Source organism: Odontesthes bonariensis, chromosome 18 (assembly GCF_027942865.1).
Source record: "Odontesthes bonariensis isolate fOdoBon6 chromosome 18, fOdoBon6.hap1, whole genome shotgun sequence".
NCBI lineage: Eukaryota > Metazoa > Chordata > Actinopteri > Atheriniformes > Atherinopsidae > Odontesthes > Odontesthes bonariensis.
The window spans coordinates 26,059,236-26,076,348 of NC_134523.1; the positions used below are offsets into that span (position 1 = coordinate 26,059,236).

A 17,113-nucleotide genomic window follows, 5' to 3' on the forward strand; every position below is an offset into this window, starting at 1 on the left:
AAGCAAAACCTTTCCACAGAAAGTTGCTGAAACTGAAGATATTCCCACAAACACATCTGACAGCAACCTAACACCCAAACCCAAAGGAGTAAAGTTTCATTATTGTGATCAATAATTAAATACCCACCTCCTTTTCATCAGAGCCAGCATCACAGATGTGACCCAAGCCTAGTGGCTGTCAGCACCCCCATCCTCCCCCTCACTCTCCCCTCCCCACTGTCAATGCCAGCCAGTGGAGGCATTCATCTTTAAAGCACCCTGTCACTGGGATTATAAAACAGCAAGTCTCAAGGCTGGTGGGAACAATGCCGGCCACAAACACACAGACAGATCTGAAGCAGCCCAATTACTTCGCTCCACTTCTCCTTCTCATCTTTAAGAGTTTTAAGCCCTGTCAGACACCAAGTGAACCTCAGCTGTGATGTTTACAGGACAAACACGAGCTGAGGCCTTGTATGTGTGTGTGTGGGGGGGGTATCTGCTGCTGGGAGGCCCGTTATGTGGCAGAGATATAAATATCAAACAATGAAACAAACCAGCTGGCTGCCAGCCCCAAGATCATCTTACACTTTCTGTGCCACAAGTTTGAGTCCAGCTCATCATTTCGCTTTCACCTCCTGACAACATTCCCTTAAATATCCCCAAAGGGAGGCATGAAGGTGTCAGAAACCATTAACGGGTGGCCACATGATGTCAACATTAACTGCATTAACTCTGCAACAAACTACCAGCAGAACTGAAATCAGCCACAACTGTAAGCACTTTTAAATCCAGGTTAAAAACATTTCTCTTTCGGTGTGCTTATGGTTGAGTTTATATTTTTTTCCCCCTCTTCTTTGATTGCTTTTCATTTTTATTCTATTTTTTTCTCTTTAAATTGCTTGTTTTTATGCTGCTTTATGCTGTTCTTTTAAATGCCTTGTCTTTATGTAAAGCACATTGAGTTGCCTGTGGTATGAAATGCGCTATATAAACAAAGATGCCTTGCCTTGCCTTCATATGCATCCTCTTGCAGGATAGTTTTGCAGACTAAAACCTTACCTTTATATCGCTCCAGTACATCCTCATAAGCCTGGGCGAACTCCTTCTCCTGGGAGTGGTTTGTCGGTAGCAGACCCGGTATGAACCCAGCCATGGTGGCTGTGCAGCCTGGTGGGAAAGTACGGAGGGTCGGCCCGCAGATTACCGCAGTGACCCGGTCCGCTGCGGCTGCTCCTCGCCCCGGCGTCCGATCCAACAGCAGCCCGGTGCGGGACTACCGGCTCTGGTGCATTGGCGCACACGAAAGCTCACTTCAAAGCGGGGTCGGATAATCCTTAAGGATACTTCAGAGAATAAAAAATAAATAAACCAAAAAACCCTTGTAATTTGTCAAAAAAATAAGACGCCGAAGATGCGAGTGAAGGTTACATAAACGTTATCTATCCATAATCGGCGTTTGTGTGCACCGCCGCATCGCTCGGTGTCCCTCCAGTAAAATCAGCTTCCAGTCGGCCGGTGCTGCTTTTTGTACCTCCTGTGGTTGTGTGAGGGAGGGAGTCTGTCCTACACACAGATGAGTGTCTAATAAGGGGGGGTCAGTGCGTTTGTTTCCGTCCCCCAAATCGGCGACGACGGTATCCGGCTTCCTATCCCAGGCTGTGTCGGCGTCCCGAGGATCCACAGCGAGCCGCCTGACCTCCCAACATGCTTGCCAGCCGTAATGGCCGCTTCTATCCGAGGCTTTGCGGTCTGTCTCACTGGCTCTTATGTGAATGTGTACGTGTGTATTTCTCTCGTCTCTCTCTTCCTCCCTCTGCTGCCGCTCAGCTTTCTCGGTTCCTCCTGCAGGGGCCGTCTTCCATCCCTCTCTACCGGCCACACCAGGAAAGCTCCGCCACAGGAATTTCAGAGCCGGTGGGGAAGAGCTACTTGTCGGCGAGCATTTCCATAGCAGCCGGCGGTAAATGGAGCTTCAGCGACCCCTCATGGAGAACGAAGCTCGGTGACGGATAACCGTTCAAACCCACACAGGACATTAAAGTTATTTTTCCCACTGTGAATCTGCGCCATACAATAAACTATTTCAACAAAAACCTCACTTATTAAAAATGCTCAGACCATCACCAACGGTTACTTTTTACCGGTTGCTCACGTCATCCAAAATGGCGGTTGGAACCCACGTCAACCTCGAACTTTTTGACCTCTTCGTAATAGATGTAAAATTGTATCTTGACTCAATCTCGAATTCGATTAACAAAAAGGCAATAAAAACAATAAGTATTTGGAAAGACTATAACTTATTTTTGTAACTCGCATTTACTTGTGTAATTTTAATTTATTTTTTTTCCCTTTCCCTTTTTTTTCTCTCTTCTGTTCTAACAGTTTTCTATCGTTGTATTTTTTATTTAACTATGTTCTTCTTTCATTTTATGTCCTTTGTTCATTACTGTACACTATTTCTTTCATGACTACGCTTACTGTGATATTGTGAAGATAAATAAAGTTTATCAAAAAAATAATTAAAAAAATTTAAAAAAGGTCAACCTCAAACGGACATTCACTGATTTTTAAAGCATACAGAAAATATGGTGAATGTGAAAATATAGCAACAACATGAACTAATTTAAAAGCAACATTTGGATTTTCTTTTTGCATCAGACAGATGAGGAATTACCTGAACAAGGCTGCCTCCAGGTTTGCTTTGCTGCTTTTCCCTTAACAACAAATGCTCATCAGCAGGTTTATATTTTACTTTAAATAGGAGAGAAATGAGCTCAAATGCTTCATTTTGGGTGTTTTTTATCGTCTTTATGTCTCTTTGATGAACTCTTTCTGAACATTTATGAACTCTTTGTGAACATTCTGAATCTCCACCCGTTATTTAGTATTTCTGTGGTCTTTTTTACATCTCTGTATGAGTTTGAATCACTTTTTGATGTTTGGAGTGTTCCTAAAAAAAAGGTTTTATCTCTTTGTGGCCGTTTTGGTTTCTTTGTGGCTCTGATGTCACTTGCATTTCATTTTTGTTGTTTAACAACCTTTTCTTATTTTAGATAATTTCGGTATTTCATATGTAATTATTCATCGTAATATGATTATTTTGTTCCCCTTTTAGGTCATTTTGCTTTTCCTAGTCTTCGTTTACTTCTCTTTTTGATGGTTTTGCTTCTTTGAACTCATGTTGTGTCCTGTGATCATATGGATCTCTTTCTGGTTTTTTACATGTGTTTATGGTTGGTTTGTGTTTCTTTGTAGTGGTTTGTATTTAATTCGGGTTGTTTTGTATCTCTTTTTGATAGTTTTGCATTTTCACTTGGTCATTTTTTATCTCTTTGTGGGCATTTTGAATTTCTCAGTATCAATTTGCCTCTCTCTTATGTTTGTAAGTGTGTTTTTTTCGGTCTCAGTTTAGGCCTTTGTGTCTCTGTGGTTGATCTGTCTTTCTTGGAAATGGTTTGTATCTCATTTTTGATAGTTCTGTATCTCTGTCTGTTGTTTTTTCATCTCTTTTTAAGTCTTTGTGTCGCTCTTATAGTAATTTGCATCTCTTTTTAGACAATTTAGGGCATCTTTGTGGCATTAGTTGTCTACTTGTAGACGTTTGTGTCCTCGTTTCCAAGAAAATAATATTAACCAATGGACACCTGTTGGCCATTGGTTAGCTCCACAATTAACTTGATAGACATAAACTCGCTTTTCATGTACAGCAAAACTATCTATTTTCCTGTAATGCTCCAGCTATTCTTAACAGTTTGCTCAACTTTGAGTCAGTATGGAGGGAAGTTTTGGAGGAGGATGAGCCAGATTAATGGAGCACACTGCCATCTAATGGCTAATTTGAACCACATTACAGAGAGCCATGGCAGCTTTTCAAATCCAAGTAAAACCTTTGTTAGCAGGTCTATAAACCCACAGAGGGGTTTAGTTCTCAGAGCCAAATTGAACCTCTTCTTGTCCTCAACACACATAAGGGAACGCTGCTACAAAGCAGGCTGCACTTTCATTTAAATCAAAAAACCTGCACGCCTCCTGCTCTGTGCTGAGCTCCAGTGATATATATGATGTTAGGTACATTCTGCCAATAAGTCTGCGTTGTCCTGCTGGGTGAAACCACAGCCATCGGTGGATAATCTCAGCATGTGACCATCCTGAGGTCAGCACCCATAAAGCAGCCTCAGAGAGACGGTTCGGAGATTATGTCTTTTAATCCCATATAGACACGTAAAGATAACTTTAAAATGAAGCTCAATGTCATGTCCGTGCAGCTTCTGGATGAAACGTGCATTCATCTGTCCACAGAGAGGAAAGTGCAGGAAATGTCAAGGCAGATGTGGAAGGTCGACGTCAATACTGGATGGAAATACAAATAAAAGACGCACGGATGCCTTCAAAAGGCAGAAAACTGTCAAATCAGTGCATCAACTTGGAGGTCAGGTCTGTCGGGGATCTGACTTTTTTATTTTATTTTCAATAAAATCAAACCTCAACCTTGTAGTTAGAGGAAGGGTTTTGGTTTGAGAGGAAACTCTACAAGGTTTGCTCCAGTCTGTTTGAAATCAAGTGAGAAAATTCAACTTTCTTTTCATCAAAATGTCTTAATGTATGTATGAACACTGCCTCTTAACCAGCCTCCCAGACTTTTCTGTGGAAACAAACAAGAAGGAAACCCTTAAAGTGCATCTGTACGCTATCTGTGCGTTATCACTTTTAACACGCAGACGCACGAAGCAGAACGATGAAAGAGACACAAAGTGAAACCTATCCGGACCGCACATTTTATCATTTCAACGTGTTTCATCTCACACCTCTGTCCCTTTAAAACCTTCATCCTAATCTCCCATCAGCAACGAGCTGCAGTGGCGGCCTCCACACTGCAGAAATATAAACAGAAAGTTTCCCAAGGCAGCGGAAGGCTCCACCAGTTTGATAGAAAATCATGTTTGATAAAGGAAATCATATTTTATATTAAAATGGTAAAGGTCTTGTTCTTAGTGTTTAAACACATCTCTTTTGCTTTTGATGATTACACAAAGATATTATCATTAATGATCTTACTGTAGATAATTAGGAATAACTCATCCAGTCTTAATTATGTTTGTTTGTGCATTCTCACTCTGCCGACTCCCTTTATTAGAGGATCACAACACAGCACATTAAACACACTCCAATGGAAGGGCAAACAAAAACCTTGGGGATATAAATCATGCTGAGTCATACTCCAAGTGCAGTACTCAAAGTCCTGATGTTTTAAAGTGAGCCTGAGCAACAGTTCTCCAGCTTTCTGAAGGTCTTTCAAAGTTTTTCTGTGGACATTATCTGCTTTTTCACTCATTTTCACTCAGTTTCATCTTTGTTACACTGGAAAAAATGCCCCTCCAAAAATAAGTAAGAAAAACTCCAAATAAAAGACGTTTTTGCTTGAAATAAGCAAAAAAAATCTGCCAATGGAACGAGTGAAAATCGGCTTTTCAAGATTTCTTAAAATAAGATGTGATATTTGGGACTTTTGAGATAAAAGTGATCTTGAAATTAGCTTAAAAACCTCTTCAAATGTCAAAAAAAGCTTGTTTCATATGATATGTGACTCAAAACAATTTGTTTTCAAGACTTTTTCATTTAACAAGATATTCCAGATGTATTGTATTAAAACAAGTCCCTATATCTGGCTGAAATGGTACTTGTTAGGCAGTTGTGTTTTATATTAAGTGTAATGAGATATTTTGACTAGAAATGAGACAAATATACTTCGTAAGACTTTGATTTTTTCCAGTGTAAGCCACTTAACTCTGACCTATGAATCATTCAGGCAGGAAAAAGGCTCCTAACTCAAGGGATGAACCAGTGTTGTGTCCACACAGAACAGACAACTTAGCAAAGAAGCCGTTTTAAACTGGATCTTTAGGCACTTTGTTCCCAGCAGCCTGTCACAGAGACACATCATTTGTTCCCATTTCTTTAGCTGCATCTGTGAAAAACAGCAAAGATAACACAGTCTGACAGACAGAAAACAGGATTTCTGCAGCAACAAGGTGATTCCCAAAGAGCTGTTAGCTGAAAACTTGGCATATCTCAGCATGGTGTGCAGTGTGTCCTTAAAACATTTGAGGAAACTGGACAAGTGGAGGACAGAAGAAGAAGTGTCAGGCCTAAAGAACTATCTACAGCAGATGAACAGGATCTGAAAGTGATGTCCTTAAGAAAGAGGAAAACATCCAGCAAAGACCTGACACAGGAGCTGAGAGATGCATCTGGACCTTCAGCTGATCCATCTGCTGTTGGCCCAAGCCTCATCAGAAATGGGCTCCATGGAAGGGTGGCTGTCAAGAAGCCGTTCTTAAGGAAGGGAAACAGGGAGAAAAGGCTGAGCTGTGCCAAAGGACACAAGAAGTGGGCTGAAAATCAGTGGCAGCAGGTCTGATGGAGGGATGAATCCTCCCCAGAGCCCGGAGCTCAACATTACTGAAGCAGGGTGGGATCATGTTGGCAGAGAACGGAACAAAAGGCAGCCCACATCCAAAGAAGAGCTTTGGGATGTCCTTCAAGAAGCCTGGAGAACTATTCCTGAAGACTCCTTAAAGAAAGGACAGAAAGCTCGTCTGAGAGGGTTCAGGCTGAGTTGGAGGAGAAAGGAGCTCAGAGCAGATATTCACTTTAAAGCTCTGTTTTTACCTTATTTACTGTATTTATATTCATGTTTGAACATGTTTCTGCTTATATCTCCAGTTTTCCAGCTTTCCTGGGCTTCGCTGGCTGGACCTTTTGAACAGTACTGAATCATTTCAATTCAAAGAGGGGAATCAAAATGTTCATAATCAGAAAAATAACAGGCCAACAGATGCGTTCATCCATCTTTACTTCCAGACACACAGAGAGGCATAAAAATCTGAGTAAACATCAGAGTTGTCTGGTTCTCAATCAGCTCACAGTGTGAATTCATAGAAAATACAACAATGTGAAAGTAGTAAAAAGGACAAAGTTGTGCTGATAGAAACAGACGCACTGTGTGTTACTCATGCTGGTGTATTGATACGTCTGTGAGAGTAGATGTGTGTCTGGGTCCAGCTGCACAATGAATGTGCTTCACAAGCCAAAAGCACATCCAGTCCTGAACACATCAGCATGACGACATCTCAGCAGAGACGCTGCTCTGACTTCAGCTTCAACACACTGCATGCAGTCACTGGAAGCTCTGCCCAACCGCAGCACGTAGAAAAGAAATAAAACCAACCATATCTCCACCATCAAACAGATTATCCACGCCTGCATTTTTGTTTGAATTACAGTCCAATAAAGCTCGGCGTCCCACGTAACACGCAGGAGAATGAATCCAATCTTTTGTGAGTCGGTGTGTGACTTGGATTAGTGCGTTGCTTTGCCACATGAACTTCAGCTCAGACCTTCGCTCCCAAAGCTTTGACTTTCTCAAACGGCGACAGAGTCGAGCACAGATGAAGGAAAACCGACTGCGTCGTGGTTAAAACATGCGTGAAGTAAGCGTGTGAATGCACATAATCAGCGGGACGTCTGAAAAGCAACAAATAACAAAGTCAAACTCTTTTAAAAACAGAAAAAGAGGACGAGCAGATGTCATGTGAACCATTTTACTGCATCTAATTTGGCTCAGCAGTGGATCAGGGGGCTGAATTCGATTCAAATACTTTTAAATTAAAGAATAAAAGAGGCTCCAGTTTCTTTATTCTTTGGTGTTTGGTTCTCCTTTAGCTTGATGCTGTTTGCATTTACCTTTAAGTTAAGACAAAAAACACAAACAGCTGGTTTTAAAAAAGTCAGCATGTTCAGTTCAATAATAATCTAATCATCTTAATTATATATTTACATGAAAATAGTGCAAATACAAGTTCACTTTGACCGTGTGGAACAGGGATGTCCACATCCGGTCCTGCAGGTTTTAGATGTTTCCCTGCTGCACACCTGATTCAGATCAATGCATCGTCAGCAGGCTTGTTCAATCTTTTCATCTGAATCAGGTGTGTTGAAACAGGGAAACATCTAAAACCTGCAGGACAGCGGCCCTCCAGGATCGGATGTGGACACCCCTGGTGTGGAACATTTAAAACTAATCAGGTTTATTGGTAAAAAGTCAGTGATGTTATTGGATAAAAGGATAAAATTCTGTCAGAAGTAAAGATGGAAGTCACACCCTGCACTCAGAAACACTTCTATAAAGGGAACACTTTTCATCCCTTCATGCACTGATGGGAGTTAAAAACTTCAGCATGCAAAGAAACAACACTCAGAAACTCCTTTCTGACCATCCCGATGTGTAAAAGGTGAGGATTTGCAGGTCAGAAACTCAGATCTAAGCTCATCTGACACAGTAAAGTCCCAAAACTTCCTCTTGTTTTAATTCTTGATGGAATAAAACATGAAGGCAAAGTGCTTTTGGATCTTTTTTTTTTAGTTCCGGGAACCAAACGGCTGTGAAAGTGTTGCGAACAGCAAAGAAAAACGCTGATGATGTCACTTCTGAAGGAGGAAACACTGTTTTGGGGGCAGATCGTTCACTTTGACGCTCCTTTCGAAGCTTTTCGTCTTTAACTCGGATGGAAGTTTGTATTTTTTCGGGTCGGTCCATTCGTCCAGCTCCCTCCTCTTTTCCCCCTTTTCTCCTTTTGTCTCCACAGTTTTTCTTTCTCCACAGACTGCCGTTAAGTTAATTTGGTTTCTTTCTGTTTTTCAGGCCGTTTCTCTTCTGGAGTCTTCATTTCTCTTTCTGTCAACCCTCTCTTTCTCTTTCTCTTGTACGACTTCCCTCTCAGTCATATCTAAAAGTCATCCTTTTCTCCTCCTCCTCTCTGAACCTTGCCCTCCTCCCCCTCTCTTTGTCCGACTCCATTTCTCTCCTCTCATTACTCTCCACACTCACTCGATCATTCACTCCTCTTTCCTTTAATGTACAAACTCCCTCCGCTTTTCTTCTGCTCCAAATTAAAATTCGAACACTCTCGCTTTCACTATTTGTTCCCTCCCCTCCTTTTATATGCAGTGTCAGCTTCCCTCACCCCAGCCGCCATTGTTTGTCCTCGCCTTTTATAACCATAGAAACAGAGGAGACCGCGTCACCATGGCAACGGGGGGGGAACAGCATGAGCTTTGGGCCCAGGCTTCCTTTCACGCTGCCTGCGGAGAAAGAAATGTGGAAGTAGAAGCAGCAGGCGGGACGGCGGGCGCCTAAGTTCCATGCAGGCACAGACGTTTTGGGGTCCTGAGAGTCACGTGCATGAATTATCTCCGCTGCACACACACACACAATCTGGTCTGAATCCTCAGGTTTCGTTTTGATGTGCAAATGATACCTAAAAATATCCTTTTTTTTTTAACCTTTCAGGATGAAACGCACTCGGTACACACAGAGAAATGCGCAGATACACAGATATGAAACGCATTCAGTGGTTTTGCTTGGAAATAATTGAGTTAGGTTTTTTCTAGCTTGAATGATTCATAGGTCAGCATTAAGTGGCTTCACAAGGACTGAAAACGAGTGAAAAAGCAGAAAATTTCCAAAGAAAAACGAAGAAAGTCCGGAGAACTATTGCTCAAGATCAGTTTAAAAGATCACAAGGAAAATCTAAAGAAATGAGGGCTGGATCAGGACTTTGGTGTAGCATTTCCTGGTTGGTGCACAGCCTGGGATGCATCTTATTCAGCAGATTCGGTGACTTTAATCACACATTAAAGACCAGAACTTTGTTTTGGGATAAACTCAAACCAGCTGAAACTCAAACGAATCTGCCGGCTCGTTTAAATGTGAGCACAGAGGCCTCTAATTCAAGTTTCATGTGCGTTTCCTACATGTAATTAATGTCGTGCCGTCTGGTCTGAAGCAGCTTTCTGATGTCTCAGTAACCGAGGAAGGGTTTCTCCCCATGGAGGCAACACAGCAACTTCACATCTAGCCAAATTACGTAAAGGTTTCTGACTTCCAACTGTATCTCAGTATGTAAATACAGCTATCGAGCTCAATCAAACAGAAGAACCAGCAGCTGTTGGTCCATTTCATTGATATTCAGTCTCAGGCGGAGCTGCACAGAGAGGCTGAATAACAGAGTCCAGTCAGGACACCAGCGTCTCTCTTTATCCTCCACAGTGTGAATCCAAAACTCATCTGTTCACAGAGCGGCTAGTGTTTCCCCCTTTTCTCCCTCTTTTCCAAGCACTAATGTCGCTCTCTTCCAAGAAAAACGAGCATTTCGGGCCAAAAAAGAGCGCATGTGACACACTTTCCTGATTTAAACGCCTTCTGTAAACTGTGATGTGACTGTAAAGCCTGTTGGTGCAAGTAATATATTCAGTTTTCACATTCCAGCTGATGTCTGAATGGATATTGGGGTCAGTGTGAACACATATTATGTAAAATGCAATGTTATCACAACAGTCTTCACGCCCGAGTGAGCTCAGAACAAGCAGTGGAGGTGCAGGATGTTTCCAGAAACACGAGGTCAAACCCACTCACACGGTGACTCTGATTAACCGGGCAAATCTTCTCTAGATCAAATCAAAATGAAAAAGAGATTTAACTGTAATAAGTTTAGGTCAATCAAAATTAAGAATATTACATTAGCATTTATAAAAGGGGACATAGTCAGTACAAATCCCTTCTTCCTGTTCCTGGGAGCAGATATCAGAGTGTCTGAAGTCACCAAAAACACAACCCTGGTATCTATTTCATTCCCCTTAGTTTGAAAGTTCCACATTTAAAGAGCCGTCACTCCTTAAGTTGGCCCCGCCTCCTCTGCTAAGCCGTTCTGTAAGTCATCAACCTGCAGCTGTGTGGATAAGGTGTGTTTCCAACACAACACCGGTCCTCTCCTCACTCTCGGTGTGTTAGCGTTACATTATCGGCATGTTTCTGATAAAGATGGAGGTCTCCGAGTACAACTGTTTAATGAGGTTAATATATCCAAAACGCAGTAATTAACGGTACACATGCATTACTACGAGTTACGCTGTGTACATCTCAGGCTTGGTCCATCACTGTTGATGAGGAAGCATCGTTTGCTAGCATCTGCTGCTAGCTTGGTTACACTGGGGAGGAATGAGTAGCTGCTGACCTCATCAAAAGGGTGGAGTTGGTGGAGTTGAGCCCTGTAAACAGACTGTAAACAGACAGCTGTGAAAACAGACCAAGACAGAGAGCCACTGTGCTTAAGCCATCAGGTATTTTGACCAAAACCTGTCTCATACGTCCCAATAAGAGCTCAGAAAATTGCTTTTTAAAAAGGGGCAGAAAATGTCTCCTTTAAGTAGATAATTTTGTCTTCATCTGGATGACTTGAATAAATCTAATTTTGCTACATACCATCTGTATCTGTATCTATTTCATCTCTTCACAGTTATTGATGTAAAGTTAACAGGAAGCACGATGCGATCACTTTATAAATCTAATGAAGTCCATTTATAATGCACTTGATTTATAACAATATCACATGGTGCTTATTCCTCAATAAATCTATTTATTTTATTTACTAGAAGGAGACGACATACGAGAATAAACTCGCAGTGTTACGGCAGCTGTGTGGAAACTGCACGGATGATCTTTGCAGCACATGTTTTTTCTTCTGTTTATTCCTTATTTCAGACAGCCGTGCTTCCCGATGACTCCCAGATTTAGCAGCACCTGTCGGAGGAGGCCGCAGCTCTCCTGGTGTTTATAAAGCAGGCGTGGAGGCGGTTTCACTCAGCAGACTGGTGTCTCTGGGTGTTCTGTGGCAGCGCCAGCATCAATCCGGTCGGAGCTGAATGATCTCGGCACAAACAGCTCCGACCAGCTGAGTCAGCCCTGCAGGTGCTGCCAGGAAACCTCCCGAGCTCGCTCTTTCACAGCTGCCAATCAGAAACAGTTGTGACGTTTACGGAAGATTAAAACAAAAAGAAACAAACTGATTCCTGCTTTTTTTTTTTTAACTTTACCAGTTTGAATTAACTCAGTAAAGATATTTAGAGTTTTTCCTCGTCAATTTTTTGAGCATTTCATGCTGAAAAGGTTCCAAAAATGTTGGGACAGAAGCAATTTAGGAGAAACAAGTGATGTCAGCGTTAAAAGGATAAATACAAGTTAAAAAATATTCACTGATTTTACATTTAATCTATTTACTGTTGCCTATGTAAAATTTCTTATGTTATTTATGAGCATATTCATTTATCTATTGAGCCATTTCTGTAAGTTTGTATTTAGTATTTCGGTGATGAGAGAGGAGCCGAATGCAGATATGTAAATGAAAACTTGATTTATTCCAAAGTACTGTCACAAAAAACCTAAACTGACTAAACAAAACTTAAGGAACAAACAAAAACTATGACTAAACCTGACTAAACCCGACAATGAACATGAACAAAGGGTGATTCGTGAGGGAAGAAACTCAGATGAAGGGAGTGGAGCTGACGGCTGGACAGAAGAGAGACTGAGGAACGTTAGTAAATGGAAAGACTAAGACATAAGACATGACCGAAAAATGCAAAGCATGACATTCGTCAGTCTTGGTCCTGCTCATCATGAAACAGGATGACATTCGTAAGTCAGCAGAGAGTCTATGACGACGACAGAAGTGGAGACTAAAGGTGTTTTGTCAGGTTAGTTATTTACACAGACGTTGTTTTACCAAAGTTTTACCAAAGTTACTTTAAAAATGGACAGAAATGCTTTGTTATATGTTCAGTGGACATAAGCAGTTTGCATGTGTCCAAACTCACGTTGGGCTCTCCACACACCTCCTTTATTCTATATTTTCTTACTCCGTCCCCGGATCAACTGACGACCCTCAAACATCTTCTCTGACCTCATCACTGGACAAATAAATGATCAGAAGTTTGGGTTTTTTGGTAGATTTCTTTACGGTTTCCTACCTCCTACTTTGAGGGTTTATCAAATATCAAACGGTCATAAGTGAGTTAGCTTAATATTTCATTATAAATGCTTTTGGCCCCGATAATCATCCTAAAATATCCTCACAGGCCCGGTTTATCTGATGAGCGTTAAGTGTTCTCTCCTGCTGACCCGCTGGGTGTTACACGGCGTCCTTTTTTCATATTTCGTGCACACAAATAGACACAAAACAGCCAACTAAATGTAATATGAGGAGGGCTTGAAATCCTATTAATGTCCCTCTATGGCCCCTAAGCAGTTCCATAGCGTAACTCATTAAACAATTACTTTTTAATTTGTTCTTCCCTGTATCTGAAAGCATGTAGAACTTTCACTCTTTTATCACCTCAAGCTTTCATTTATCTCTTCTTTGTCCACATGTGGAAAACTCCCTGTTGTGTAAATCTCTGTCCACACACACACACACACACACACACACACACACACACACACACACACACACACATCCATCTAATTTTATGAGTTTGCCTTCACTTGGCAGGACTCAGCCTGACTTGTGGAGAGATAAACTTCATGCCAACACGACAGTAATTTCGCACAAACCATTTCTTCATGATGGAGTTCTCACCTGAGACTGAACTGAGCTAAATGTGCAGTAAGAAGATCATTAAAAAAAATCTAAATCTTCCCTCCAAACGCTTTCAGTCAGCATCAACTTGACTTTAACCGGCTCGAAATACGGCTGATTGAAAACGCAGATTTATTCTCTCTGGAGAGCCGACACAGAAGTTTCGAGACTCTAAAACATAAACTCTGCAGATCTGGAAACGTGTCTGAATATCGCTATCTTTCTACACACGCCGGCAGAGCATTTACGAAGATTCAAACACGTGCACAGTGATGCGTCTCTCTTACAAGAACCCGCTCACCCTGTCATGACCTACATGCTGTTTCCATGTCTCTAATCGAGACTTTCAGTGTCTTGTCATCGCCCACATACTTCAAACTCGATCATTTCCCCATTCTGCCTGTTTTATTTCCAGAGATGGGGACTCGAGTCGCTGTTTTGATGACTTGTGACTTGACTTGACAAAAAATAAAAGACTTGAGACTCGACTCAGACTTGGAAGTTAAAGACTCGGCACTTGACTTGAGACACAGACTTGAATGACTTGAGTGTTATTCAGTTCATGTTTTCAGTTTGAATATAAAATTAATGATTAAAAAAATAATATGGATTACCCGGTAAGAGCGCAGGATCAACATGTCAGCGGGAGGGGCACCGAGAGTCTTCGGCTTTGTCTTCGGCTTCCGTAATTACCATTTTGACGGCAAAAGACGAACAGCACAGTGCAAGACATGCAGCATCAACATCTCGGACAGCCAGACGACATCTCGTCATTTAAAGATCCATTCTGACCACTAAGTGCTTGTCAAATTAGCTAATATCATCCTGTTAGCCTAGTCTGTAGTTAGCTAACGTTAGCTTGATATGATACGGGGTGGGGGACAGTTACTTATATCTTGTCTTTTCACTTTCTTAAGATCAGATTCTGCAGGTAAAATTGCAATAATAAGGTGACTCTTATAGCTTTCAAGTCCCAAGTAATTTTTTCTTGGTCAAGTCAAAGTCAAGTCACCTTATTATTGCAATTTTACCTGCAGAATCTGATCTTAATAAAGTGAAAAGACAAGATATAAGTAACTGTCAGTAAACATCATTGGCCAATGTGTCCAACCTGTCCACCCCATATCATATCAAGCTAATGTTAGCTAACTACAGACTAGGCTAACAGGATAATATTAGCTAATTTGACGAGCACTTACTGGTCAGAATGGATCTTCAAATGACGAACAAAGTTCGAAGTTATGCTAGATGCTTAACACTCAAGTCATTCAAGTCATCGTGTCTCAAGTCAAGTCAAGTGCCGAGTCTTTAACTTCCAAGTCCGACTCGAGTCTCAAGTCTTTTATTTTTTGTCAAGTCAAGTCACAAGTCATCAAAACAGCAACTCGAGTCGACTTGAGTCCAAGTCACAGATTTCTTGTGACATGAAGTTCTTTTGCCTACCGATGTGGAACACACTTATTGTAAGTCGCTTTGGATAAAAGCGTCTGCAGAATGACCGTAATGTAATATAATGAACTGAATCGACATCGATAATGGAACCGGAATTGCAACAATTCCCATCCCTAAGCCACGCTGGCCATCCACCGACGCCTTAAACAGTAAATAATCAGCACAATTACGAGATAACGTGAGAGGAAAAAGCTGCAGCGCCGCAGCGCTGAGCCCTCATCTCCACTAAAAGAGGAAAAGCTAACAGAGCCTGGAGCAGGGGAGGCCCAGCTTCTCCGGAGAGACGAGTAACCTACATTTCCACATCATCAGCCACCGAGAAGCAGATGAGAAAAAAGGAGGAGCGTCCACAAAGCAGAGCATGAGGAGTCAGGAAGGTTGTCGGATCTTAAAGACAAGCCGCTGACTTCAGAGGCCTAAATCAGGATTCTCCCCTCTGCAGCATCTTTACACGACGACTCAGAATGCGAACCCTGAATGCAAACCTCTCATTCTGCTCTGGCATTTCCTCACAACCAGCAATTAATACATGTGAGAGTTAGAGAAAATTAGCAGTTTGATGACACAGAGTGGATGTTTTACACTCGGCGTGAACACAGGATCCCGTTTAACACATATTACTTCTCATTTCTGTGATATTTACTTCTCAGGAAGTGACCCAGAAGGAGGCAAAATGTCAGCGTGGACGCCTGAAGTCGTATTCACTCAGAGACGAAAACCTTTTTACTGTGACATTCAATGAGTCCAACGGAAATGTGAGGGATGCGTCATCTGTATTCGACCTGCTCACTCATCTCTTCCAGCGTTTTATTCCTGCAGAAATCTTGAGCTACATTGCATTAATGTATTAATCCTCTGTTAGAGCGACAGCACATTGGTCACTTTTCCTATAATGTAAAAGTAAATGTACTTTATTTATACAGCCCTTTACAGACAATCCTTAGGGTGTACCAAAGTGCTTTACAGAAGGTAATAAATATAGAGAAGAATAAGTAAAAACAAATAAAAACAATAAAAGAACAGTGAAAGCAATAAAATACAACAAAATTGATTAAGATAAAATAAGACAAAAGTGCCATCATACTACTGGGTATTAAAAGCAATCCTAAATAAGTAGGTTTTTAATAATATATGATATTATAATGTTCATTCAGACACGACTGAGAAGATATTTTCCATTTCCTTGAGATCAGATCGCACTTCGGGAGAGGTTAAGTCCACATAGAGTCACAGTTTTAGCACAAAAGCGTGTCATATCACCATAATAACTCAGATTAAAGTACAGTAAGAGTGAGCAGTGGTTGTTTCAGCTCCGCTGTCGAAGGGACAGATACAGGAAATCTTTCCTGCCACATGCCATCACTCTGTATAATAACAGTTAATCATGGTTCTGCACTAATTATGGTCATCATGGTCATCTCAATCTCGCACAACTGCATTGTTGCACTTTTTGCTGTACATATATTTTATTTTCTATTCTTATTTTTATTTTTTATTTTTACTTGTCTGTATGCTGCAACTGTGAAGTAATTTCCCAGCTGGGATGAATAAAGTACTTCTATTCTATTCTATTCTATTTAAAACAGCAGCAGTGAATGGAAGCAGCAGAAAATATCAATTTTCTACACGTTTAAGCTCGTTGAGCTGATTGTCAGGGTTTAATTGCATGACACTTAAAGTTAGCGCAGCTACAACTTAACTGGACCACCATCCTTGTCCCAGTATACATGCACAGGAGGAGAATCGGGTTATTGCCTGAAGGATGGACTGTGTGAAAAAATGTTCCAGACTTCTAACTGCCTCTAACTTCCTCTGTGGGAGGTCACGGTGCATGTAAGTAGCTGAATTCACTGCACGGACGACGCCTTTAAGCTACTTTAACGGTGATTCTGTCAGACTAGGTTGTTGTTATAAAATCAGGATTTTATTAGAGCAGAGCGACAGTCTGGAAACGCTTTGAGGGAGCTGACACAAAGTCTTAATGGGCTGATTTTCAGTCCCCGTTTCTGACAAAAGAAACAGAAAAATATGTGAATGAGAGCAGCTTTACTTGGCCATTATTCGGCTGGAAATGATGCTAAAAGATGCAACTTTAGCACCCGCACAGAGCACCTCGAAGTCGATCTGAGTCGAGTTGGGCGTATAAATGCAAGAGGGATTTGATCCTCGACAGCATCAACATGTTTATGCTTTCCTCACTTTACAAG

The 17,113-nt window shown here is 41.4% G+C and overlaps 1 protein-coding gene across 9 annotated transcripts in view; it reads right to left on the reverse strand.

Moving 5' to 3' along the window:
- Positions 1-17,113, reverse strand: part of macf1a (microtubule actin crosslinking factor 1a) — a 286,863-nt gene that overhangs the window by 255,504 nt on the left and 14,246 nt on the right. Inside the window, exon 1 of one of the 9 annotated variants that reach the window (XM_075449482.1) lies at positions 1,042-1,882. The exons of the other annotated variants lie outside the window; for them this stretch is intronic. Coding sequence (XP_075305597.1) covers positions 1,042-1,135 — 94 coding nt within the window. The 5' untranslated portion in view covers positions 1,136-1,882. Of the gene's footprint in view, positions 1-1,041; positions 1,883-17,113 lie in introns of those variants that run through there. 9 annotated transcript variants of the gene reach the window in all.